Source organism: Mya arenaria, chromosome 11, assembly GCF_026914265.1.
Source record: "Mya arenaria isolate MELC-2E11 chromosome 11, ASM2691426v1".
Lineage (NCBI taxonomy): Eukaryota > Metazoa > Mollusca > Bivalvia > Myida > Myidae > Mya > Mya arenaria.
Window position 1 is genome coordinate 68,509,989 of NC_069132.1, and position 27,918 is coordinate 68,537,906.

General features: G+C 36.8%; 1 protein-coding gene across 3 annotated transcripts in view; it reads right to left on the bottom strand.

Annotated features, from left to right (window-relative positions):
• Positions 1-27,918, bottom strand: part of LOC128208301 (lysosomal-trafficking regulator-like) — an 86,753-nt gene that overhangs the window by 18,077 nt on the left and 40,758 nt on the right. For all 3 annotated transcript variants that reach the window (XM_052911844.1, XM_052911845.1, XM_052911843.1), the window contains exons 16-43: positions 27,710-27,845; positions 25,790-25,973; positions 24,349-24,542; positions 23,320-23,562; positions 22,695-22,889; positions 22,114-22,395; positions 21,054-21,372; positions 20,169-20,849; positions 19,821-19,976; positions 19,040-19,185; positions 18,363-18,532; positions 15,840-16,073; positions 15,114-15,203; positions 14,475-14,560; positions 13,566-13,733; positions 11,469-11,897; positions 10,431-10,564; positions 9,603-9,674; positions 9,135-9,266; positions 8,074-8,247; positions 6,727-6,806; positions 5,776-5,964; positions 5,379-5,524; positions 3,481-3,586; positions 2,967-3,087; positions 2,163-2,315; positions 1,434-1,745; positions 772-928 (exon numbers count right to left, since the gene is read on the bottom strand). In XM_052911844.1, coding sequence (XP_052767804.1) covers positions 772-928; positions 1,434-1,745; positions 2,163-2,315; positions 2,967-3,087; positions 3,481-3,586; positions 5,379-5,524; positions 5,776-5,964; positions 6,727-6,806; positions 8,074-8,247; positions 9,135-9,266; positions 9,603-9,674; positions 10,431-10,564; positions 11,469-11,897; positions 13,566-13,733; positions 14,475-14,560; positions 15,114-15,203; positions 15,840-16,073; positions 18,363-18,532; positions 19,040-19,185; positions 19,821-19,976; positions 20,169-20,849; positions 21,054-21,372; positions 22,114-22,395; positions 22,695-22,889; positions 23,320-23,562; positions 24,349-24,542; positions 25,790-25,973; positions 27,710-27,845 — 5,489 coding nt within the window. The remainder of the gene's footprint in view (positions 1-771; positions 929-1,433; positions 1,746-2,162; positions 2,316-2,966; positions 3,088-3,480; positions 3,587-5,378; positions 5,525-5,775; positions 5,965-6,726; positions 6,807-8,073; positions 8,248-9,134; positions 9,267-9,602; positions 9,675-10,430; positions 10,565-11,468; positions 11,898-13,565; positions 13,734-14,474; positions 14,561-15,113; positions 15,204-15,839; positions 16,074-18,362; positions 18,533-19,039; positions 19,186-19,820; positions 19,977-20,168; positions 20,850-21,053; positions 21,373-22,113; positions 22,396-22,694; positions 22,890-23,319; positions 23,563-24,348; positions 24,543-25,789; positions 25,974-27,709; positions 27,846-27,918) is intronic.

Here is a 27,918-nt window from a genome sequence, read left to right on the forward strand (position 1 = left end):
CATCTCTGTCAGGGAAGTTTGTCTTCTCACTGTTTTAGCAGACATGAACATCTCTGTCAGGGAAGTTTGTCTTCTAACTGTTTTAGCAGACATGAACATCTCTGTCAGGGAAGTTTGTCTTCTCACTGTTTTAGCAGACATGAACATCTCTGTCAGGGGAAGTTTGTCTTCTCACTGTTTTAGCAGCAAGAAAAATCTCTGTCAGGAAAGTTTGTCTTCTCACTGTTTTAGCAGACATGAACATCTCTTGTCAGGGGAAGTTTGTCTTCTCACTGTTTTAGCAGCAAGAAAAATCTCTGTCAGGGAAGTTTGTCTTCTCACTGTTTTAGCAGACATGAACATCTCTGTCAGGGGAAGTTTGTCTTCTCACTGTTTTAGCAGACATGAACATCTCTGTCAGGGAAGTTTGTCTTCTCACTGTTTTAGCAGACATGAACATCTCTGTCAGGGGAAGTTTGTCTTCTCACTGTTTTAGCAGACATGAACATCTCTGTCAGGGGAAGTTTGTCTTCTCACTGTTTTAGCAGACATGAACATCTCTGTTTGTTTTAATTATGCAGACAAAAAGGAGGACAAGATTTATTTAGTGAAAGAAGCACAGCTGAAACAAATTAATTTTAAGTTAAGAGAAGAACATTGATTATTTGAAAAGTAATAAGTAGAACTGTCAAGAATTCATATATAATGATCCTCAGAATTATAAGGTTAAGCACATTAATAAACCTACTATTGGCACCTTAGAATTATTAGTTAAATCATGTTTATAAATACCCTGGAATCCGAGAAACATTTTGGTGAATGGTGGCAGCCTGACAAGGAAATGAAGCACGCTGCCGCTGTTGGAGTAATGGCTGCCGTAGTGGTATGGGGCCACACGCAGACCTGTCATTCCCTCCTGACCAAAACGATCAAACTCTCCTTTCAAGATCTGGAAAAATAGGTTTATGATTAATATTTAAAACCATCTTAAACACATTATTTTCTATGACTGAATATTAGTTGTGGTATCATTTTCCAATGATTTGTTTTTCAGTAAATTTCCATTTGGGATTTAAAGTGTTTTTTCAGTGTAAGGAATAATGTAAGATTATTTATATCATACTTACGCTGGATTACTTAATTCCATTAGTTTTGATACATAGTCTTTGAGTTTTTAGCTTAGCTTTGTTATATTAATTTCTAAGAGCTCCACTTTAAAGAAAGTTGATAACTAATATAACCACTCTCTAGTCAGCTTCCTGGGCCAAATCCAGGACTGGTGTACATTTTAAGAGGCCATAAGAATATAAGGAGGGCTCAAACCCACTATATCATTGGTGAGAGGCATACACCTACACCACTAGACCACTGTCACCACTTTGTGAGTTTCGACCACATTTCATACTACATTTGAATAAACACTTTGCAATAAACATGTTTTTATTTTACCCTACCTCATAATTCATCTTGAACTTCTGTTCGTTCTTGGGATCTTGTACAGAGACAGGCTTGGAAAGGTCCCTGTACACGGAAATGTCCCTCAGATCTATACTTGGACTCGTGTAATCCTTCAAAATAAATGGCATTATGGGATACTGCATGAGATCATTGAAGGATCGTCCAGCAAGCTTGTTCAACTCGGTGAGATACTCAAAGTTTGTGCTGGATCGATTTTCCCAGCTGTCCAAGGCATCCATAATGTTCATGGGGCTGCGTCTGTTTGGTAGCTCCAGCATAAGAAGACGCTGGAACAATTCATCCCTCTCCTGAAAAATATTAACATAGAATTGTTACATAGGTCAAACTTCTCCAATGCATTTTAAAGTCTGTATTTGTAAGCACAAATTGATGCCTTTATTTAAGAGCACAATTCAAAGCCAGTTTCTGTAAGAATACTTAATTTTATGCTTATGTAAGAACATTTTAATACCTGTATCTATTTGCTTAAATAATAAGAAATAATGCTTGAATTTGTAAGCAAACTTTATGGTATGTATCTGTATGCTTTTAAGTTCACTTTGTAGAACATTAACTGTGCTAGAGATATAACAACCGTAACCTACTTGACTGATAAGTCAGAAGGTAGGGTTTCCCATTGTGAAGATGGTTTCAATGCCAATAAGGCAATCTCTTGTACCATTACTTTTATTACTGAGTCTGACAGAATATTGCATTATACATACTCTGCTTGACCGAAGAGCGAGCAGGCATGTCTTCCCATTGGTGAGGAAAATCTCAATGCCAGTGTCTGTGAGCTCGTACCAGCGCTTCTGGACTTCCAGGATGTCCTCGAATGGCCAAGTCATGGACAACTGGTCCTTGTTACCTAGCAACACCTGAGGAAAATAGTAAAAAAGAAGGATGACTAAAGATTCCATTTGAATGAATTAACATGGAATTGAAGCTGTTATCTCAACAGTGTTAGTCAATCTATGGTAGTTGTGATAACCTAAGTCCACTAAAAGCATTGTATGTATCTCCAAATGCCAAGTCAATTTTTTGTTGCTCAAGGCTTAATACTCTAGTTATATTTTAGCTAGAATAATGACCCTCAATATTCAAATTGACAATATAAACTTGCGTGCCAAGTTTCTTATTAATATTTTCAACAGTTTTTGAAAGATTTTGAGGACAACAACCAGGGGTTTTATTCATAAAGCATCATAGTGAAAATGTTCAACTTTCCATTTTTTCTAAGTTGAATTTAATGAAAACTAACAATATTTATTAACCCAAAATATGAAAATAGCAAGAAATAATTATCCAAATTATGAAGTCATATGACTAAATTTGTTGAAAGATAGAGGCTAATCAAAATATTTGTTACTAAATTTTATAAAAATTGAAATTGTTCATTAAGAAGTTTTTTTAATAAAGCCCTAAGGTTATGATAATACCTCATCTTTAGCAACTTCAGACAATTTGGAAACTGATGCATATTTTGCAACGTACTAAAACCGTTTTTATCAATGAACAAAACTACTAACCTGTGTGTAGTTAGCGTCGGAGATGGCCTCATCTGCCACAAAGAACACGCTGTCCTCCCCAATAAGGAGTTCCCCCTTGCTCTCCCCTACCGGAGACACTGCTCTACAGGTGGACGTGAACCTGGAAAACATCTCATTGTTGTTAAGAATTTGTTTTAATTATTATTATGCTTAGCCTGGGGAAGGTCCTTTATAGCACCTGTTGGGAGTGCCCATCATTTTCTAGTACAGGTCACCATGATCTTGACCTTTGACCCCAAAATCAACTACTGACCATGACCAATGCAAATACCAAGTTTGCAGACTGGAAAGAGTGATCAAATTATTGATTGAAAAAAGAATTGAGACCTGGGCGCTGAGGCAGGCCAATGACATACCCATGTGTCTTCAAGGCTCCGTAAGATGGCCTAAAGCCATTCATTAAACCTTCTACTGACAGACATCGTGAAAGACTTCTAGCTTTTAATTTAACCATAATGAGACTTGTCAAACCCCTGTATTGTCACACCCATACCTGATTTTTTTGTTCCTGTGTATTTGGTAGATGAGTGCTGCTGAGTCGGACACCTGGTGGTCATCTTCAAACAGGTAGATCAGGGGAGGGTCCACAGTCTCAGAGGCTAAAGAAAAATGACGGCTTTATAGCAAAATGTCTGTGAATGAACGATGTTTTGAAAGTTTATCCTTTATGATAGGTACATACTTCATTTTCCTCTAAATGAAACCAAAATAGAACTGATATTTATAACAGGTATTACTTTTTATGTTAAAGGGACTTAACATCAGATGGTCCCTAAATCGGCAAATACAGTCAAACCTGGTTGAACGGTCACCTGCTTTAAATGGCCACCTGCCACCTGCCTTAACGGGCCACTCCAAATTCCCCTCGTACGTTTTTTTACTATATAATGTACGTGTATTAAGCGGCCAACTGTCTAACGCGGCCACGGCCACTAATTTTTGTCCCCATGAAGCCATATAAACACTAATTAGAGGCCACTAATCCCTTGTCACTGACACTTACGCGTATAAATTTTTCCAATACACAGCTTAAATTGCGTATAGAAGTTTACGGAAAAGAACGACGGCCTCGGGTATCTCCGTCATCCAATGAAAATGAATATTGTATCACACGATTGCCATGCATGTTTACTCATCTAGAAATCATATTTATTTCATGTTGGCGAATGTTTTGATCAGAATTGACACAATTAATGAAACAATTAATAAGATAATTAAATAATTACGAAGTTAATTATTAAATACCGACAAAAACACCGGTTATTATGAATTCACAGTTTGCATTGTCATTCGAAGGCGTGAAATGAGTTACGATTTTTATTCACTTCAATATTATTTTTCAAAGGGCACGGATTTAAATTTCTATGAACGGATATTTACACAATGCAATGTTCTTGATATTTTTTAACTTTGATTATGGCTGAAAATAAGACTAATCGAAAGTGTTTGACTCTAAAAAAAACGTGTCGAGTGTATAAAGTTATAAGAAAACGGCCGTAGTGCAAGAAGTGTTGCCAAGGATTTTAACTGTGGAAGGACTCAAATTAATTTCTTACTTTTCTTAATTGTGGAGGAATATGAAAGCAATAGAAATCCAAACGCAAAAAGACAGAGGAAAATGACAGGACATGAGGAACTGAATTAACTAAAATGTGTATGTACATGTAGTTGTGTAAATGTGTAGACTGATATGTGGTGTGTTTTGTTTATGCTATGCATCAACATTTATCAAATGTATGGACTTCTTTAAAAAGTGAACTCAAAAATGTGAATGTACATGTAGTTGTGTAAATGTGTAGACTGATATGTGGTGTGTTTTGTTTATGCCTTGTATCAACATTTATCTAATGTATTTTATTTATAAATTTAAAATAAAGTTATTTTATCTATACAAATGTATTTGTTTTCAACCTTCTTCAATAATATTGATACAGAAGTTACTGATTGTGGTGTGAGGTGGTAATTAAGATACATAATCCATCTCTGAATAAAGCTAAAGAGGCAGAAATGTCAAACCAGGATTAAGCAGCCACTTTGATCATTTCCCAAGGGTGGCCACTTAATACAGGTTTGACTGTAGTTATTTCTCAAAAAATGCCTAAAATTGTCAATAAGACCTTAGTAGTATGAGGCCCATTATATATCACTTAACATGATTAAAAGAATATTTTGTCATTGTCTTAGCTGTGATTATACGTATAAAAAAGCGAATAATGGTTTCCCAGTTTATAGTGTGATGTGTACAAATACACATACCAATGCTTTTTTTTAAATATTAGTAAGTAAGATTCAATGCAATGTACACAACGATATCAATTTTATGTATGATTCGAAATTTTTATTTTTTTCTTGCAATTGTATGATCTGATGTCTAGTTCCCTTTAAGCCTACCTAATTTATATTGGAACTGTTTCTTGATGAATTTCGGAAGAATGCCAAGATGTCCCCTCTGGAGCCTCTTTCTGACCCTGCAGGGGCCCTCAGTTGGGTCAAGCTGCCAGGACTTGGGGTAAGACTTCTCATCATACCACAGAGCCCTAGAAGAAATATTCATTGTTATCATTATTATGCCCAAGTTTATCATCTCTAAAGTAGTTATCACATTGTCAGATCACCATGATGGTTATCATTTTTATAAGTAGCATTGCAATAATCAGCACAATTATGAAGTAGCAACAACAGCTGCATTATTATCAGCAGCACCACCATATCAATAATCATAATAAGAATAATTCCCATCATTACATCATCCCCCACCCACCCGCCGCAATACATCTCTCTAAATTACCTTTCATGTGTGAGGTTCTGTACAATCTCCTGCCACTGTTTCTTCACCTGGATGCTGGCTGTCTTGTTCTGTTTGATGTGGGTTATGAACCCGTTCCGCAGGCTTGTCTGTAACTGAGTCACTGTCTGGGTCATCTCCATGGCACCGTCTCTTAGGTGACTCGCAAGGTCATCAAACTTTTTGTATATCCTAGATAATTGGTATTAAATATCAAGTTTATATGAAAAATACATGTATAAATTTCCAGGTCCTTGTTTTAATTAGACATCATAGACATAAACTTTACGGCGCTTAAGAGTGCTCAGGTACACCAGTAAAGTTAGGGTCAGATTCTATGCAATAAATGTCCTTTTGATATTTTAATTGAAATGCAGCTCTGTCACAAATGGGGTAATGCCTTGAAAAATAACAATCTTAAGCCTCATGATCTTTCTTAAAACAGGGCCCGTACTTATAGATGTTCTTCTGTTATTCCATTTCTTCAGTCTCTTATTTTTCACATTACACCATTGTATTATTGAATGTATACAGGTTTTACTCAATGTTATAATTTCAATGGTGATTTGATATGGCTAGATATTCTTCATACTAATTTGTGTTGTCAAGAACCAACTCCATGTTAGTGTGGATTTATTTTTCTATAATAAAGGGCTCTGTGGCATCAAAGATTGCTTGATATAACAGTTTTAGGAATTAGCACAATTCAGCAAGCCACGGCTTGGGTGAATATGGTCTTGTGGTGTAGGTGTCCACCTCTCACCCAAGAGGTTATGGTTCAATCCCACCAGGGGTATCTTCTCATGACCTCTCCAAAATGACACCAGTACTGATCACTGCCCAGGAAAAGGGCTCGATGTGTGATTCTATAAGATGAAGGCTTTTGTCACAATCAAGCAAAAGAAATAATTATAAACCAAAGTGTCATATTCAGCTGTATGATCTTCAACTCACCTTTTCTCGAGTGCCATTTTCTTCCTCTCGGTCCAGGTTTTTCTCTGGTTCTCCAGTCTCTCCTCTATTTGCCTCTTCCTCTGCAATGGTAATGTCATAGTTTATCTAATACACCTCTACAACAGCAGTGGTGGTTAAATGTAGAGATGGAAGTGGTGGTGATGATGATGACAATAACGATGATGCTGTGAAAGTGGTGGTGGATATATTAAAAAAAGGTATGGTTGTGGGGATAGTGGCAAAGGTGATGGTGACAAAGAGATGATGTTGCTGCTGCTGCTGCTGATGATGATGACGTTGAGAAGTATTGTATAGTGTTAAATCTGTATAGTGAAAAAATATTTGAATCCATTGTACAGTTACAAATTATCATTCAGACGCTGCTTTAAGACAAGTCCAAGGGGACATTAAAAATGGGTAGTTTGTTGATTGGACACCGTATTTTCAGCAAGTTCTACCTTAAAAAGGAAACATAACTCTATTATAGACTTGTAGTTTGTTAAAAAATCTGAACAAGACCTGGATTTTAAGGTGTTTTCAATGTGTACCAAAAATATTTAAAACTAGAACTGTAAGCCATAGGCTAACGAATACCCCCCACCCCTCCATGTCTAGGTTGTTTGCCCTGGAGTTAGGCCGGACAAAGCTAATTTTGCTTACAAGGGGAGATAACTCCAGTCAGGGTCATGTGACCTGTACCAAATTCACAGAGGCGAAAGTTTACAACATGGCCATTAATTTCTGAAAGTTTGATAAAGATTTGTTGAATAATAACAAAGATGAATCCCGGACAGGGCTTATTTTGCCTACTTTAACACATCAAGGGGAGATAACTCCAGTCAGGGTCATGTGACCTGTACCAAATTCACAGAGGCGAAAGTTTACAACATGGCCATTAATTTCTGAAAGTTTGATAAAGATTTGTTGAATAATAACAAAGATGAATCCCGGACAGGGCTTATTTTGCCTACTTTAACACATCAAGGGGAGGTAACTCTGGTCAGGGTCATGTGACCCGTACCAATTTCACAGAGGCGCAAGTTTACATCATGGCCATTAATATCTGAAAGTTTGAAAAAGATTTGTTCAATAACGACAAAGATGAATCCCGGACAAAAAAAAAACGGACGGACAGACGGACAGACAGACAGACGGACAACCCGATTCCAGTATACCCCCCCCCAAACTTTGTTTTGGGGGGTATAATAAAATAAAATCTGTCTCTTCTTTCATGAGTTGTCATCCGGACAAATCCAACAAACTGACAAGCTCCCTCCTACATGTATATACTCCCCCCCCCCACACACACACCTTTGTTTTGTGAGATATAACAAACATATTTTTCACCTCCTGTATTCTTTCTCTTTCCACAGATGTGAGTTCAGCCCTTGGAGAGAAGACCTCACACCTGGCACTGGTCAGATGGTTGATGAGGCGTGAGCCATCCTCGATCTGCTGGCCCGACAGGTTGGCTCGGCAGTTACGGATCAGGTCATGGATGTGGTACCCTAGGTCATTACCCTAAGAAAATGTAGAATACACATTGAGGATTTATTTGAAAAATAAAGAAGAGTGATTTTTTAATTTTTTGAAATGAATAAATCTTACATGTAATAATCACATTTCGAGTCCTTGTAATTTTGAAGTAATTCATATCAAAAGGCAGTTTAAACCTGCCATAGTACGTTTGCAAGCATCTAAGCAAATAACATTTCTTCAAATTAAATGACTGAATCAAAACCATGAAAAATAAACCTCAAAAGCTCAATGCATATTTCTATAACAAAAGTTTTTTTGTTTTATTTAGACATAATTTATATTCATATATATATATTACTAAGCATTTGCAACAACTGTGTTGTATAATGATGTTTGATTTTCTCAAAAAATAACGGTAAACACACTGTCTGGCCCCTCTCAAAAGTTAACAAACATGTTTGGCCTTTCAAAAGTAGACAAACATGCCTCACCCTATCAAAAGTAAACAAACATGTCTGACCCCTCACAAAAATTCACAAACATGTCTTGCCCCTCGCAAAAGATAACAAACATGTTTGGCCCCTCTCCAAAGTTAACAAACATGTCTGGCCCTCACAAAAAGTAACACACATGTCTGGCCCATCTTAAAAGTTAACAATCTTGCCTGCCCCTCTCAAAAATTAACAAACATGTCTGACTATTCTCGAAAGATAACAAACATCTCAAAAGTTAACAAGCAAGTCTGGCCCCTCTCAACATTGAACAAGCATGTCAGACTCCTTTCATAAGTTAACAAACATAGCAGGCACCACTTAAAAGTTAACAACCATGTCTGGTCCCTCTAAAAAATTAACAAACATGTCAGGCCCCTCTAAGTTAATAAACTCATCAGGCCCCTCCCAAAGTAATCAATCATATCTGGCCCCTACCAGATCCTGGTACTGGATGATGAGGTTGAGTATTTCCATGCCTCGTTGCTCCCCGGTCAGGAAGGACAGGGTAAACACACGCTGGTCTAGCCCCACACGGTTGGACAGCATCAGACTTACCAGTCTTCCCAGCTGGTAAGAGACAATAGTTACATAATAATTAAAAAAATAAGTAAAACTATTTTTGGTAAGTGTTCAGATGTTATCTTTAACAAAATGGCTGATAAAAGCCACAAATATGCAAGAAAATGAACTATTTTTTATACAACAACACTTAATAACTTTAATCATAGACATAACGTATATGCATATAATGATTAAAAGTTTAGTACTGTGCATGAATAAAACTACAATTCAGGTTCTATTAGTGTTTTAAAACAACGATTGTACTATTGATAATCAGTTACTTGAGTGGAACCAATTATCAATAGTAAAATTGGAACCGATTCCCAACACTAGCCCCATTACCTGAACTCTGAGTACATCCTTGGCTCCCCACATGATTAAGTTCTTGGCTTTCTTCCCACCAAAACTCTTCTCCTGTAAAATATTAAGGTACACTGCAATCTTCATATTTTTTTCAACTCTGAGGTAATAACTCTTGGTACAAATATAAAATATGCTTGTTAACCTGTGTACCAAGTTTCATGACTTCAGAATAATTTAACAGTAAGTCTATGGCAAAGCTAAATAGCCAAAGTTAATTTTAAACATTGGTACCAAGGTTCACTTAAATATCTTGATCCATTTTCGAGTTATGGCAAAGGTCACAGTGTTTGAACTAGGATGACACCTACAAAACCGAAGCTATAGCAATTATATAATATGAGACTATTTTCTTGGAAAAACAGATGAGGTTAAACATCTGGACTCAAACGACCAAAAATCAAGGGTGCTAGTGTTCTTGTGGTATAGGTCATTGAACCCCACCAGGCGGCCTCATGGTTATCAGTACTGTATTCGACTAAGAAAACAGACTCAAGCACTATTGTATAAGCTATAATCTTTCTTCACAATCAAGCTTAAAGTAATTAAAATAATCAAAGGGCAATAACTCTAAAATACCATTCACAAAAGTTACAATAGTAATGTTTCTTTTGCACAGCACTTCTCAACACAGTCAATAGGTTTATAAACTTTGAAGTCAATATCTAAAAAAACATGTGGAGTAATAGAGAAAAATATACTTGTCCCTATGTCAACCAATGGATGATTAGAAGGGACAAGATGATTCCTATATAGTACATACCACTAAGTGATGTGGGAATAATCAGTATAAACTTAGCATTGACAAACCTGTGTCAGTGTTGCCTCCAGCGCCCTGTAGGTGAAGGTTATCAGTCTCCTCATGAAGTTCCACTCGGCACTCTCCGCGGGTGACATAGGCTCCAGTAGATGGATAATGTGGCGCATCTCTTTCACCTTCCGTTCTGTGGAGGAAATTTTGCGAGCTATAAACACAAGAGGGCTATAGGGCCTTGGATGGCAAACCTGATATATTGAACTCTGTCCATGGCATTTGGTAAAGATTTTATTGTCATAATTTTTATTTCAGATATTGGTGAAGAACTGAAGGTACTCGAGTGGGAACAAGATTAAGTATGTCATTTTTTATAAATGAAGAAATGTTGGAGCTTTAAGAGTACTGGAAACAAAGTTAAAAATGACTTTGTGGTTGGATGAGCTAAACAATTGTACTCTTTTGTAATCCTGCAAGTTTTAATCAAGTGTGTAACTGACAATACATAGTCTGAATGTTCAAGATACAGATATGGGTAAGCATGAAATTCATTTTAGCTAAATATCACTGTATTTTCAAATAAATAATTTAGTCAGGCGCTTTTAAAAGATGTAAATACATACACAATTTTTAATAACTTTTGATGTTGTGTCGTAAAATTAGTTGAGTCTGAAATTGAGATTGTATTTTTGTGATATTGGACCAGACCTATATCTTTAGAAAAAGTTAAAATAGATAAACCAAATGTGGTCATATCAGACATAACCCTGACTTTTTAAGTATATATATATATATTTTTTATTTTTTCAAAATTACTGTTCAACTTAGTCATGCCAGCACAATCATTGATCAATAATACATGTAATATCATAAAATAAGTCACTAGCATGAACAAATATTTTATACATTTGACAATTGTGCAACCTGAGTGTTATCACTTTAGACGTGATGTCTTAAATGAATGATAGTGTTGAATATGTACACTAAGCCACTTGTGAAATAATATAGCTTTTGGTGCTCACTTGGTGAAATATATTACGATCTTACACTGAAACAATAGTAATCCTCTGTATAGCATCATTAACAACACTCACCAGTATACACTGCCGTTTCCACAGTGAGAGCTATTATCCTCTTCAGTCTCTCTATCAGCTCATTCTGATTCAGCGGTTTCAGCTCATGCTTCTTCCTCTTTATATGACTAAACATGGTTTGTAGAAGGGAACTACTTTTTGGCGACTTTCCGAGGCTCATCTCCAGGGACAATGTTCTTCCATATCCATGTTTCCGTACAGGTACGTTCACTTTGTGTACACTCCCAGAGTGTAGAGAGTCCTGGGAACTATCGCTTTCCGCCCCAGATCCACTAGTGCCCAAGTTCTCCATCCCAAATGGGGCATCTGTTTTAACATAGTAACCACTGGAACGCTTTCTAAACGGGAATTTCCCAAAACTGCCGCTAACGGAGAAGTTGTGTGGAGATGAGGTAAGTGTGCGATGGGGTGGAACAATGGGTCGTGAACCTGGCGAGTGCGAAATGTTGGGATATGTGTTAGATATAGAAAAACAGTGATACGTGGCTTAAGCGGCAAATGCACGTCATTTTTAAGGCAACTGAATAGGTTGAAATTTGATTTCCATGATCTAACTTCTGTTAATCATTATCAAATTATGAGGTTTGCAGGTGGTCTAAAAAGCAGACTAAAGAGCAGAAAGTTTTACAAAATCTTAATGTTTAGTGCATTTTATATTTGTTTAAGATACAAGTTATAGATGAGCATATCAAAATTATAATTCTTGACAAAGACATAATAATACAAAAAATTAAAACTTGTTTTTACATAACATACAGTCAAAAACCATTGGCTCGATATAGCTTGGCTTGATTTCCTTGTTGGCTAAAACTGGATATAAAGGATCAATTTTGTTTTACTCTGTGTAAACATTCTCACTAGGCTCGATATTCGTAGGGCTCAAAGTGATAAGACAGGTCCCTAGGATATCAAGCCTACAGGTTCGACTGTACTCACTTTAAACTATTGCAGGTATAACAAGAGCTGTCACAGAGACAGCGCACTCGACTATTCCGCCGCTTTTCAATGTAAGGATTGAAAAGTTTTGGCGAAACATGCATGGATCACTGTTAGATTAGATTTCAATGCAATACATGGTGTGCTGAGATATTAACATAAATGTGGTTCCATGCAAAATTTTAACGAAAATTTCTAAGTCTAATAATAAAGGGCCATTATTTGCAAAATACAGTTATCTAACTTGGTTATTCAATTAAGTTGGGTGGTTGAATACCATTGTATAAAGTCTCAACGCAATACATCAAATAGTTGCTGAGATATTATCCTATGTGTGCTAACATGCAAGACCTTAACCAAAATTTCTTAGTCGCGTAATAAAGGGGCAAAAATTATATATTATAAAAGATAGAGTTATCTTACTTGATTAAATAAGAAGGTTAAATAGATGGGAGCCTGTGTGTAAAGTTTCAATGCAATTATACATGATGTATTCGCTGAGGTATTGACTAAAAAGTGGTTACATGCAAAACCTTAACCAGAATTTCTATGTCAAATAAAGAAGGGGCCATTATTTTAATTTAATGCAAACTGGAGTTATCTTACTTGGTTATCTAAGTAGATTGGATGGTTGAGTACCATTGTATAAAGTCTCAATGCAATCCATCAAGTAATTGCTGAGATATTAACGCCCACACCAGGGTGAGTAGTATAGCTCTCCTTATTCTTTGAAAAGTCGAGCTAAAAACCTATATGAGATCATTCATACAAGGGAAACTACAGGGACAAGGGCAGTAGTCAAATCTTCAAAGATAACACCTTGTTTAGAGGCACACTGGGCTTGAGCCCAAGAGACACTGAATGAGAGAAACACAACATACAAACAACACAGACACCACACTCCAAGTTCTCGGAACTTCTGACTGGTAAATTCCGTCTTGGAACCAACATTTAAACAAAAGCTCACTGGGGGTTGAACTTATTGTGGACAGAATCTCACACTTGTCCCAACGTCCCCCAGCCCCTGATATACTGCTATTATGTACTAAGAGTAACCCCCCCCCATATACTGCTATTATGAACTATGAGTACCCCCCCCCCCATATACTGCTATTATGAACTATGAGTACCACAAAAAACACTGATATACTACATTTATACCATAGTTTGTGCTTATACTGGAGGTAAGCCTAGGGGCGCTGGTCGACTTGGTGAAGATACTGAACGTCTGTGAGGCCTCCTCACTGGCACGCTCCACTAGCTCCAGAATGGCGACCAGTATCACATACTGGACATGCCGGACCATGCGAGTGCCTCTTGATTCTACACCTGGGGGCAGGGTGAAGTATGTAAATCATCATACTGACTTCATAGTAGTAATACAGTTTCAACATATTAAATAAACACACCTAGCGAGCCGAGATTTACTATAATATTAATAGCAAAGTGGAACACACTTATTTCAATCATATGTCTATCTATACATATTTTGTTTAAGCACCTTGTACTTTATGTTTTTCTGTGGTTTATTAAAAAGTAACATAGGATTATATCCTGATAAACTCATAACTTGAAAAAATGAGTTTATCAAACTTTAATTTTACTGTTTCACTTATTTTAGCCTGTTTCACTATAAAGTAACAATGTAATTGCCCTCAGTGCTGGGATAAAAATAAATGATAACATCATTTCCTGTATTTGGCTTATATTTCCAACATCAAATTGCTGATTATGATTAATATAAGCATGAAATAAAAAAAAAATAAAAAAAGTTTTTTCAGTATAAGATTGCATTTTTTTCCACCTAATGAACAGTGAAAATATAGAATTATATAATTTTTGGTGCTGACACATCATGGAATATATAGCTATCATACACTGGAACAAACAATTATCCTCCATATGACAAATGAAGTCAGAGTAAATCATGTTTTCCAGTGCTAAACCTCACTCTTGTCTCAACATTTATAAACAAATGCAAATCTAAACTATTTATATACCTCAAGCTATAGCCAAGACAAAATCTTGACAAGAACAAATGAGCTAATAAACCATCCAAGTAAATCTTACCATTTAACAAAGCTTCAGTGTTTTCAATGTCTTGGAGGAGATATATGATGTCTTCAAACTGGCGATAGTGCTCATCCCCACTTGCACTAAAATCAACAGTATCAAAGCAATATTAATGTAGAGAATACATACAGAATGGGATCAAAATATGCGTTCAATGATTCAAAATGGGGCTTAAATAAATATGCAAGGGTATGTCTATTAAGCTATGGGTGTTGGCCAAGGTGAAAGTATCAGTCTGGTAAGGATGTTGGGCATTGTGCCTAGTGGCTTAATGTTACCCTGGTTAGAGCTAGCTACCCTTCATGTTTAATGTGTAACAGTGTACAGCAGACAGTTTGTCTTTACAGTGGTGAGGCGGGTAATCAAACCCTGGACCCTTTGGTAAACAGTATTTTACCACTAGACCATGGATCCTCCTTCCGTAGCCTGTTCCAGACTGTACAGCACTGTCTCACACAACCCACAATTAGTCCCTCCATGAAGACAGTTCATCTTTTTTCAGTGTTGAGGTGGAGAATTTAACCTGGGGCCCCTTGGTTGACAGTGTCTTATCACAATACCATAGATCCACAACAGGAAAATTTACTCTTTCTTATTGTCTTAAATAACTATGGGCAAATTGAGATGTTTTCATACCTGAACTCCCTTAATGCTAGAATCCTAAAGAATATCTGCAGGTCTTCAAAGAGAATGTCACTCTCATCTGCACCCTCTACATCTGTACACCTGTAAACAACAGTGGGGTTTAAAAATAGGGAAACAAACATTTTATGTGTTAACAAATGAACAGTATAAAATTGTACCTGTGACATTATATTACCTTATCATTGAAATACTAATTAAAAGATAATAATATCTTAATCATGTCAAAAATTCCCTAATAATTTCATTCATTACATAGACAGTTTAAGCAAATACAATAGTTTAAAGTTTTATAGAGCAGGGCCAGTATTCAAGTAGTCAAAGATCTATCCTTATCCTTAGACATGCCTTATTTATTCCATTTAGCCTATTGGTCAGCTAAATATACAGGCCAATCAAAACACTCAAATTCTAAGCTTAAATTTAAGTTCAATTTAAGTTGATTATTTACTACGGCCCCAGAACCTGTTTTACTTTAACACTTGAACAAGAGACATAATTTTACAATAATTGAACCCAGAGTTGTGGGTCATGCTGTGCATGTGCATTAATATTTTCTCTGGCAAAATATGTACCAAGTTTCATTTTAATATTTTAGAACTATGGTTATAGAGTTATGGCCAGGGTTTTCATGATGACAATGACCCCAAGGGTTTAATGATACCAGTTTTTTCATTGAAGTACAGACCAGTTAAGAATCAATGATTATTTTCTCCATACCTGGATCCAGATTTTAGTAACTTGACAAGCATTGAACACAGCACTTCTATGAGGCCTTGTTCCATCATCACCAAGGCAACAACCTCTGACCTCTCGAACAGAGCACAGCAGCACTGTAGGGAGTTGTGGCAGAGGGCAAGGTCACCTGTGCTGTTGCCTAGCAATGCAAGGACCAGTGGGATGGCAGCTTGCTGAACTCTGCTAAGGTCATCAAGGGTTTCTTCTGGATGAAGTCTGGAAATAAAATGTTTGTTTTTCAGGATTACAAAATTCACTGCCAAACAAGAGTGCCTTGGAGTAAACAAAAATATTTGTCTGTTGTTTTCCAGTCGCAAAAAGGGCATAATGTAATAATTATAAAGATTTGAGTTATGAGCCTAGCTTTACAAGCAATATGTGTAAAAAAGTTTCATTTAAATATCTTGAATGTTTTATGACCATGGTTAAAGTATTTCTTAAATAAAAACAATAAAAGATAAGCGTAAAATAGTTCATTTAGAAGCTACCGTATATTTAATAATAACTTTTGCCACGAGATTTATCTATTTGCATAGCTTGGAAATTCCCATTTCCCAATGAACATTTCAAGATACCTCAAAAAGTTCCATTAAGATCTTACTTATTATGACATCTATTGACAAATTCAAGGAGAACTCCCAAGAAAGGCATAGGACAATAATTAAATACAATGCCTATCAAAATGATGAAACTTAAAAAAGATGAAGGCCTCTTCATTTTTCTTCTTCTTTGGTACACATTTTGGGATATTCAAATACTTCTGCTATATGAAATAGCTTTATCAAAATACTTCAAATTAAATTTCCTTAATTGCCTTGTGTTGTTAATTATTTATATTATCTAAAACAATACACATAAAAAATACTTAACAAAACAAGATGAAACTTTGCAAGTGTGAACAAGGCAAGCCTCTGTATTGATCTAGATCATCGAATAATCGATCACGGTAAACGAATGCGTGTTTTAGATGGTGTTCGGGATTTGTGTCCTTTTCGGAATTGTACCATCAACCAGTATGATGATTTAAACCCTTGCTAATTACTTTGAGGTATAATCATTCCAACAATAGTTAATGAAATGAAAACTTATTCTTAAATAAGATTACAATAATTATCTTAACTGATGCAAGGGAAATGATTTAAAATAAATTCATGCTTCTAATCAGTTATCAATTAATATAAAATACTGGCTGAGTTAAAGTAGAACAAAGGGGATGCTTTTAATGGCACACATTGTGACTTTAGAAGTTAGATATTGCAATAGCAATTAAATGTAAAATAACTTTCTGACAAATTAAAAGATATCAACTTGGACACAAAAAGTCATTTAAGTGGCTGCCAAGTTGTTTCTCCGTGCTTTTTTTCTCTCACTAGAACAACCTGTGCTTGGGACAGTGGGCTACTATGAACATGGACACTGGAGACGTTAAAATGTTACTGCCCGAGTTCTTGTATATATATTGAATGCTTGTTTTATTCCTAACAAGCACTAGCCTGTGCTTGGGACAAGGAGCCACTATCAACATGGACAATAGAAGACACTGAAAAGTGGCCGCCTGGTTCCTGGTACATAATATCAGTGCTAGTTTATCTCTCAACTAGCACTAGCCTGTGCTTGGGACAAGGAGCCACTATCAACATGGACAATAGAAGACACTGAAAAGTGGCCGCCTGGTTCCTGGTACATACCTAGTGCTAGTTTATCTCTCAACTAGCACTAGCCTGTGCTTGGGACAAGGAGCTACTATCAACATTGATATTGGAAGACATTAAAAAGTGGCTGTCTAATTCCTGGTACATATGCAGTGCAAGTTTATCTCCAACTAGCACTAACCTGCTTGCACTAGCTTGGGACAAGAAGCTAGTATCAACATGGACATTGGAAGACATTAAAAAGTGGCTGCCTAATTCCTGGTACATACTAAGTGTTTGTTTTATCTCTCAACTAGCACTAGCCTGTAACTGGGACAAGGATTTCTATCAACATGGACATGGAAATACTTAATAGTAATTTTGTGCTGGTATTTTATCGTCAGTTCAAACATTTATTAAACTTTGGTTTTCTAAGGCTTTCAAAAAATGTGTGCCCTGAGGAGCAAACTTTAAATCTTATATTTCTGTAAGTATAAAAAGGGGAGTTATGGGCCTTGCTTGTCATGTGCTGATTGTCACTGGCATCATATGTACAAAGCTTAATTCAATTCTTTTGAATGTTTTTTTGAGTAATGACTAAGGGTAAAGTGTCTGCATACCACCGCCTACAGTGACACCAAGGCACCGGCCACAGTGACACCAAGGCACCGCCCACAGTGACACCAAGGCACCGCCCACAGTGACACCAAGGCACCGCCCACAGTGACACCAAGGCAATGAAGATTTTATGTCTTCGAAAAACAGACAAGCTCATAAAATTAGAAATTCTAAACATTGTGGGTATTTTAGTTTTTGTTAGTATTGTAGTGTTTTTTAAAAGCAGCTAAGCAGACAACAAACTGCCTCTACATACCCATCATCAATGTTGAATATCCTGTGAAGAACAACAGACATGGCCGCCTCCAGCTGTGCAGTGTGTGTGGGGTACTGGTACATCTGGGCGGACAGAAGATGGAAACCCTCATGCTTCATAAAAGACTCCTGCTCTGCAGGGGAACAGCGGTGCAAATAGGCTGCTATCACCTGTAGGTTATTGAATAATGAATATTGATATGAAAAACTACAGAAACAAGCACAGTAGTCGAAAGTTTAAACATAAACCCTGTTTAATGGCACAGGGTCAACGCCAAAGACATAGAACTACAGAAACAATCACAAACCAGAAACATGGAACAACAGCACAAAACTCCACAAACAACACAGCACATATCTAATTTAAAGAACTAGGGGTGTTCACCAAGTCATATAGATTTTCATAGTGCTATATTTCCCTTGTTTTACTTTAAAACAAAAGTCTGTATTATCAAAAGTGTAAACCATACATGTTTTTGGTGCTATTTCCCTTGTTTTACTTTAAAACAAATGTCTACATTTTAACTTGTTTAACATCAAAACAAAATTCTACATTTTTACAAGTGTTTCAACTGACTTACAAATTCAGAACTAATTGTGAATGTAAATGAATGATGCACTGTAGAAGAAACTTTCCTTCAAACATTTTCTTGCATAAAACAGAGGTTATATGCTGACCTGTATGACAGATTGCCTGATTTCCGCCGAGCTGTTCTGGGCAAGGACAATGAAGACTGGGCCATTGATGAGAGACCTGTGGAAGGTTTTCTCTACCAGAACATCAGGCATAATCTGAATGAGGCTGCCCAAGTGACGTAACAACTCTAGGAAAAAATATTCACATTGAAAATTCAATAAATCATAAAACAAATATATTTTTTAAAGGAACATAAATAGGGCATAAATGCTTTACTGTTTTATGTATATCCATTGTAACCACACTTGGAAGTAGTAACATTTGTTTTTATAAAATGTCCATACAGACAAAAAATATGCCATGGCTTTTATGCCATTAGTAACACTTTTATGAAGTGATGTTAGTATTTTCAATATCAGTGTTTATCCCACCTGCATGGGTCCACGGCCTTTCTGATTCTATTTTTTTTCATTAGGAAATCTAATTCTGGCTTGATAAGTACAATTAAAGAAAGCTTAAAAAAATAAATAAAATAATGTGATGAAATTTGTTTCTTCAAGAGTTCTTCCATACCAAAATGGTATGGGGTCCAAGTTTTTGATAAAACAAATTTGAAAAAACAAATATATTATTTAGAATTATTAAGTATTAAGAATTTTATTTTCACTCATGAGATTTTTTTGATGTTTTAGCATGGAAATGGTGCAAACCTTTGGCCCAAAATTGGTAAAAAAGAAACAACAACAATAAATATTTATGCATGGTGCATAACAAGCAATGTGTATAAATATGCTCCATGCTCATATATTCTAAACTACTTACCAACACAGAGAGCTATGAGGCCCTCCTCCTGTCTGACAATCTCTGTATTCTCTTCATCAAAGTTTAGGGACAGGTTGTCCCTAGAGGCTGTATCTTCAGAGTATCCTGATTCTTCTGGGCTGTCATCACCCTGGTCTGCCAGGGCCTCATTCACATCTGGTTTGCATAAAAACCATACCCTAACATTTACCCAACACACATTTGGCAACAAATTTCATAATAATAGTGTTATAAGCTATGGTAGAACTAAAAAGTAAGTACACATCTAAAAAGCAAAGTTCTTAATAATATTCGAATACCAACCAAAAATGTTTTATAAAACATTGTTTCATTGACTAAAGAGCTTACCCTCCTCTCCATCGTCATCGCCCTCCTCCAGAACTATGGAGACATTATTTTCATCCTCACCAGACTCATTCCTTTTATAGAGGCTTTCAAAATTCTCCGGAATCAACGGAGACAGTTTGAGGCTCTCTGCCGATGCAACATTATGTATTTCCAGTTTATCAGTTTCGAGCTTTAGCTTTTTACTGTCTAATCTAAGTTTTTCACTATCTATTTTTAGATTTCTACTAACTAGCTTAGTATTTTCACTGTCTTCTTCTTCAGTATCATCTTTCTCTATATCAGGATCAACTGTTAATGCAGCATTGTTTGTTTTGTCTTGGTCAAATGTCTGCTGGATATTTTCAGCTTTAATAATACTGGTTTTATTTTTGGTAGCACCTAATTTGTCCATTTCCAAAACAGCTACACTGCTGTTGTCATTTTGAGTTTCCTTTTCATCACCTTGATCAGCCTTATCAGATCCTTCAGTAGTTTCTTTGCCTGGTTTGCTATCTTTCATTTGTATTCCTGAAGTCAGTGGGTCCATTATAGATGTAGAATCAGACTTCTTTGGGTTTTTAATTTTGGGAGATGCAGCTCTGTAAGATATTTCAAGATCTGGATACCTCAGGCCACTGCCCTGAACCTCTTGTATAAAGTTGTCCGACAAGTTTTTCTTGATTACTTGTTCTTTCTGCATCTCTGTAAAGGGATTTTGCGATGAAAAGCACACAGATGCCATGGGTGTCTAAGAAACTAATGCCCAATTCTTTATTTAAATAGTAAGAACTAATAAAGTGAAATGCTTTGTTTGAAAGATGTTGTGTTAAAAAAAAAGCATTTTTTTTTTTTTTTTTGACAATGAAAATTATTAGCATGATATAATTAGTGTCAGATATAGCCTACCATTATCACCAGAAGCCAAAGAAATTTTCACAGGAGAACTAAAAGCCCCAGGGCTACCCTGAAATGGCCCAAAACTACCAGGGCCCATCCTCAACTTTGTCAGCGGTGATACGGCCTGTGCCCAGGGCAAGCACATGTAAAAGGCGGATCTTGAATGGCTGATATAGGTGTTAGCTGCTGGATGAACAAGCAACAGAAAGTGGCAGATCTCCTGAATGAGATGGAAATCGGGAGGGGAGCCAGAGAGGTTTTGCACGATGGTGATCACACTCTGGCTCACTGCGATTGGCAGGGCTGGGAAACCCTCCTGGATCCTCTCCTGTTGATAGCAAGATGATATATGCGTTAGATAAATGCATTAAATATACAAGTTGAGATTCAGATTTGATATACACAGAAAATAAACTCAATAAGATCAATAAACACCCCTTTAGTATATATTTCAAAGTAATTTCTTATTAAAACAATAGAAACTACCACTTTAGCCCAGTTGCCTATTTTTACCAAAGATATGCTTTAAAGCACATTAGAATCAAAGCCAATCAAATAAATAAAACAATGATAACTTCAGGGTCAAGCCCAGTAGCCTATTTTTACCCAAGATAAGCTTTAAAGCACATTAGGATCAAAGCCAATCAAATAAATAAAACAATGATAATTTCAGGGTAAAGCCCATTTTCACCCAAGATCGGTTAAAGCACATTAGGATCAAAGCCAATCAAATAAAAGATACAGTGAAAACTACAGGTCAAGCCCAGTAGCACATTTTTACCCAAGATACGCATTAAAGCACAAGGATCAAGGCCAATCAAATTAATGGTAGAATAAAAACTAGAGGGACAAGCCCAGAATTTGAATATTCAAAAATAAATCCTGTTGGGGCAGAAGGCAAGGGTTTAAATTAAGCCATAAATCATGTAAACATCAAATGTTGATAATTTTTTTTGAAAATAACATGTTTGATGCCCCAATTTCTACAAGATAGCAAACATATTGCTGTTAAATGCTTTTCTATTCATTATTTTTAAAACATACATCACACAATCAATAGCAAACAAACCTGGTAAATCTTAAATATCTTTCCCACAATATTGATGGCATGGTACTGTTTGATGTTATAGGCATGGTAGGGGTGTTCCTCTACCACCAGCATTGCTATGCCAGCAAACAGCAGCTCAATCACGCCTGGTAGACACCTCTCCCAGATGTGCCAGTCCAGCACAAGGTGCTCAATGATTGAGATGTCACGTATCACAGTGTCTGTTTTGTGCTTCAGGGCAAGTTGCGTGGAGTTTGGTTGACACTTGAAGATAGACTCGGTGGTCGCTGCATCCATCAGGACCTGAATGGTCAAAATCTTTCATGTCTCAAAAGTATTAATTTAATTTTTGCTGTGAGTTTTCTCATGGTTCATGTGGTAAAATGACAAAAAAGTCGGGACATTTTACCTAACCCAAAACAGATCAGTCAATATATCTACCTTGAAATTTCTTAATACGGATAAACTACATTTATTTCTCAAATATTCCTAACTGCAGTGAGATATGGTTAATGATAATAACCCCCCATTTACAATGTGCCAAATACCCCTTCTTTTTCATCAGGCATAACTAAACGCAGTATCAAAGACCATTAACAAACCTTCAGTGTTTGGACGCCAGGCACACTGCGAGAGCTGGTGAGAATCTTCACCAACAGTTCATGCCCCCCGATACTGGTATACCGGCCCTGGAGCCTGGATGAGTGGTGGACAGTGGTCAGTAAGACCTTCAGGGCCAATGACTGCACCTGTTGTGCTTCATCAAATGGCATGGACTCTGGGCATCTCTCAAACACCTGAATTCAAGACAAAACAAAGTTGTGAACATGAACATCTGCATTTCAAGCTTGTTGTTACATTGGAAAACATTACAGTGTAAAAGACAAATATCATTTGAATTTGGCAATGCTCAACTTTCCAATAGCCAAACTATTCGATGAACTGTAATTTTTTACATGTACTTTCACACAAATGGAAACTTTAATGTATGCAAGAAAAGAAATCAATCATATGTTTCCAGTTAGGATAACAAATGTCCAACCCTCAGGCATGCTGGGCATGACTGATACTTGGCAAAGTCTCAAAATTGCTTCATCACAACCTGGGGTAGGACTTTTTCAATCCGAATCCAGAAACACATAATATATATTATTAATCAGATATCATACATCTCATGAAAAGTTAACCCTTCTTTTCAAAATTTGACTACTGTAGCACAATAATTACCTTGGCTACAAGGAATAAGATGGCTGCCATGCCACCAGATTCCTCTATTGCCTTTTCAAGGTCAGTGCAGCTGTTGTTTCTGAGATGACCTTGACACACTGGGGTTATGACCTTGGCCTGCTGGGTCAAGAGGTCATCTGGTGCATAGAGACTGTTGCTAGGCAACTGTGTGGGTTTCTGCATCACCTGGTATTCCGCCATTCCTGTACTTTTTCTTGGGTCATATGAGTACAGAAGCGCTTGCTGGAAACATTAACAATATATACATGCATGTAGTATTGCCTTCCAATAATGATTAACTCAGAATATTTGTTTAAAGCTGCATTTTCACCCATCATTTTGACAACTTTCCTTTTTCTTTTGCGCCAATTTTAGTGTAAAAGTCTGGAAACCAGTGCTAGCATAAAAGTTTGGAAACCAGTGCTGACAAAAGTTCAGATTTGAGTTTTTCATATAGCCATTTGACAATTTATACTTTATGTCTAAAAGTGTAAGTAAAGCTTTTAGAAAAAAGTTTTTTTCGGCAGATTTCCATACACTTGAGATCTTTTCTATTGTGAGTTATCTTATATGAGTGAATTGAAAGCATTGATGACAGAATAAGCTGATTCTGAGACAAAAAGAAAAAGAAATGTCAAAACTGTCAATCTGTGAGAATGCAGCTTTAAAACCTAAAAGTAGCTATGAAAATTATAAGCTTATGAAAACAATCATTGGAACCTGTACATGGAAACAAATTAAATATTAAACTACAAAGTCTGTAAAAACATTGGCAATGAATGTCAAATAAATAGATCTCTTCATTACCCACAAACTGATTTAAGAGAAAACAAGTATGAGGTCCCTCGGTCAAAGCGTTCTCAAGTTATTGATCGGAAACCATTTGGTATTCCGACCGACCGACAGACAGACAGACCGACCGACCGACCGACCGACCGACCGACCGACATGTGCAAAACAATATACCCCACTTTTTTCAAAAGGGGGCATAATGAAAGATAAACACCTAGAATATCACTGAGGCCTTACCCTGAGTTTATTCAGACTGTGTGACCTGTGTCCCACCAAGGTGTCCACCTGTATACCAGAATGAACTACCACATTCTTGGTGAGGTATGGGGAGAACAAGGCATCATCCTGGTTCATATCACACTTCAAAATAGACTGGATATTGGGGCCCAGTGTGTACAGGTGGAAACATAGCTCCTTGCTCACATCAGATCCTGTAACACAGAAGTGTTCATTTAATTGGTTTGTTACAATTGTGTGGCCGAAAACAGAGGTGTTTGGTGAGCACACTGCGTCTCACCAAGGTGTCCCAGCTTCAACTCCTGGCCCGGGCCTATATGTGTATGGTTTGTGGTCAACCAGCTGTACAGGTAGGTTTCCTCCAGGTTCTCCAGTTTCCCCCACAACTAAAACACTCCAAAAAAATTGTGCCAACAAGAGAGATTAATATAATGTTGTAATAACTTGTTAAAAATGGTGGTAAAAGATAAATTCTAACTAGTAAAACAAAGAGAAACATGTTCACATACTTATGTAACTTCCCTCGAAATAGTACCTACCTTTGTTCAGTTTAGAATTAAAAACTAGGAGTCAGGAACTCTATGGCCCATTTAATGTAATGGAGACAACAAACCCATTTAAAGGAGTGAAGATAACAGGTGCATGAAAAGGAGTGAAGATAACAGGCACATGTAAAGTAGTGGAGATAACAGACGCATGTAAAGGAGTGGAGATAACAGATGCATGAAAAGTAGTGAAGATAACAGGCACATGTAAAGTAGTGGAGATAACAGACACATGTAAAGGAGTAAAGATAACAGGTGCATGAAAAGTAGTGAAGATAACAAGCACATGTAAAGTAGTGGAGATAACAGACGCATGTAAAGGAGTGAAGATAACAGGTGCATGAAAAGTAGTGAAGATAACAGAACCATGTAAAGTAGTGGAGATAACAGACGCATGTAAAGGAGTGGAGATAACAGATGCATGTAAAGGAGTGGAGATAGCAGACGCATGTAAAGGAGTGAAGATAACAGGTGCATGAAAAGTAGTGAAGATAACAAGCACATGTAAAGTAGTGGAGATAACAGACGCATGTAAAGGAGTGAAGATAACAGGTGCATGAAAAGTAGTGAAGATAACAGACCCATGTAAAGGAGTGGAGATAACAGACGCATGTAAAGGAGTGGAAATAACAGACGCATGTAAAGGAGTGGAGATAACAGACGCATGAAAAGTAGTGACGATAACAGGCACATGTAAAGTAGTGGAGATAACAGACGCATGTAAAGGAGTGGAGATAACAGACGCATGTAAAGGAGTGGAGATAACAGATGCATGTAAAGGAGTGGAGATAACAGACGCATGTAAAGGAGTGGAGATAACAGACACATTTAAAGGAGTGAAGATAACAGACCCATTTAAAGGATTGGATCTTCTGCATAAATCCATCGTAACCTACCTTTGAAGAGCAGGAGTTGTCCAAGATTCCAGTTGCCCAGCCCGGCAGTGAGACGGTCAGGAACTGTGTGGCCCAGCAGCAGGAAGGGGGGTAACTGTGTTGACTTGTGGCGAGATCGGATAGCAGCAAATGGGTGGTCAAGGATGAAACTGTGGCTCTGCCATCCATCCAGTACCATGTTCACCTTAAATGTATAGCAATCACATTTGTGTGTTACACATAGTGTAGAACCAAGGTATATCTATATTTTTCTTTACTATTCAATATTTTCAATGAAATTTGAAGCGAAAATTCAATTACAGATCTTGAACTGGAAACTATATGAATGATGTGATGTATTTTTGAAATTTAGTTTTTAAGCAGAAAAATGCTTTTAAATGCCATTGCAAAACTGAAATTTTAAGAGAAAAAACAGCAACAACTTATAATAAATTTTCATTAATATATGTCAAATGTTTGAACTAAGACATAGTAGATGTTTCAAAACATTTGGTCAGTCTTTGGATTTTCATTAGTAAAAGAGAGGGCTGGATTTGCAATATGAGGCAAGATAAGAACCTCATTTTCTTCTGCAAAAAGAAATGCCTATAAAGAAAAGCCTTTCTCCCACCTCAGATAAGTAGATCCAATAATTTAACCATGCTAGAAATTCTTTTCTCCTACCTCAGATAAGTAGATCCAATAATTTAACCATGCTAGAAATTCTTATCTTGCCCACGGGCGAAGATAAAATGCCCGTATGGAACTCCTTTTTTATGGTCATCACATTGATGTTACCTCCCTTGTTGAAGACAGTCGTCTGTAGCATCATAGAAACCTTGTCTTGTGGCAATATTTAGAATGCTAATTAACTATTTTTCGCTTCAAATGTCACCATCAAAAAGTTTGCACGCACCTTTCATGATATAAAGCTCCACTCTCACCAGTACTATTTAAAGACCGCTTTGACTATTAACATAATCTGAATCAATGCGCGCATATCCATGACAACCACCAGTTATCAAATATCCATACGCATTATTTTTACTACGCACAAAAGAGTTCCACCAAAAATATACATTTTAACTTTATTTTTTTTAACTGACGTGGGGGAAAAACATCTACCATAGCCGCTCTTGTAAGATAGGTTCATCCCGACCCTCGCGCAGGGTGTTTTGCGGAAACTCAGTAAACCTCGTTTCTGCAAAACACCTTACGCTCGGGTCAGAATGAACCTATCTTACACTCTCGGCCATGGAAGATACTTATAATCTTGCCCACGAGCGAAGACAAAATGCTCGTATGGAACTCCATTTTAATGGTCACCATATTGTAATTACCGCCCTTGTTGAAGACTGTCGTCTGTGGCATCATGGAAACCTTGTCTTGTGGCAATATTTAGAATAGTAATTAATTATTTTTCGCTTCAAATGCCACCATAAAAGAGTTTTAATGCACCTTTCAAGAAATAATGCTTCACTCTCCTTAGAACAATTTAAAGACCGATTTGACTATTAACATAATCTGAATCACTGCACGCATATCCATGACAACCATGAATTATCACATATCCATATGCAATTATTTTCACTAAGCACAAAAGAGTTTTACATTTATACTTAATTTTGTTTAACTGAGGTGGGATTAAAAGTATCTACCATAGCCGCTCGTGTAAGATAGGTTCATCCCGACCCTATCGCAGGGTGTTTTGCGAAAACACAGTTAACCTCGTTTCCGCAAAACACCCTACGCTCGAGTCGGGATGAACTTATCTTACACTCTAGGCCATGGAAGATACTTATTTTCTCATATTCAAAGGGAACTCACTAACCTTATCACACAATTATATCATTCCATTCAACTACTATTTGTAACTGATGACCAGAATGGGAAATGGACTCTTCATTTTTCATGTGTGGATCATGTTACCACCCATCTTACCTTTCCAGTGAGAGTGGACCCATCCAACTCTTCTATGTAGCTGATGACCACGTGCTGCCATTTGCCAGGGGAGATCACTCCAGACATCTTGGATTCCTTCACAACTAGCCCCATATCGCTGCACTCACTTGTTAGTCTAAAAAATTAACGAAACATTTTAAATTTGTCATCAACTTTCTTCACGACAAGCAGTATTATTCTGAAAGCTT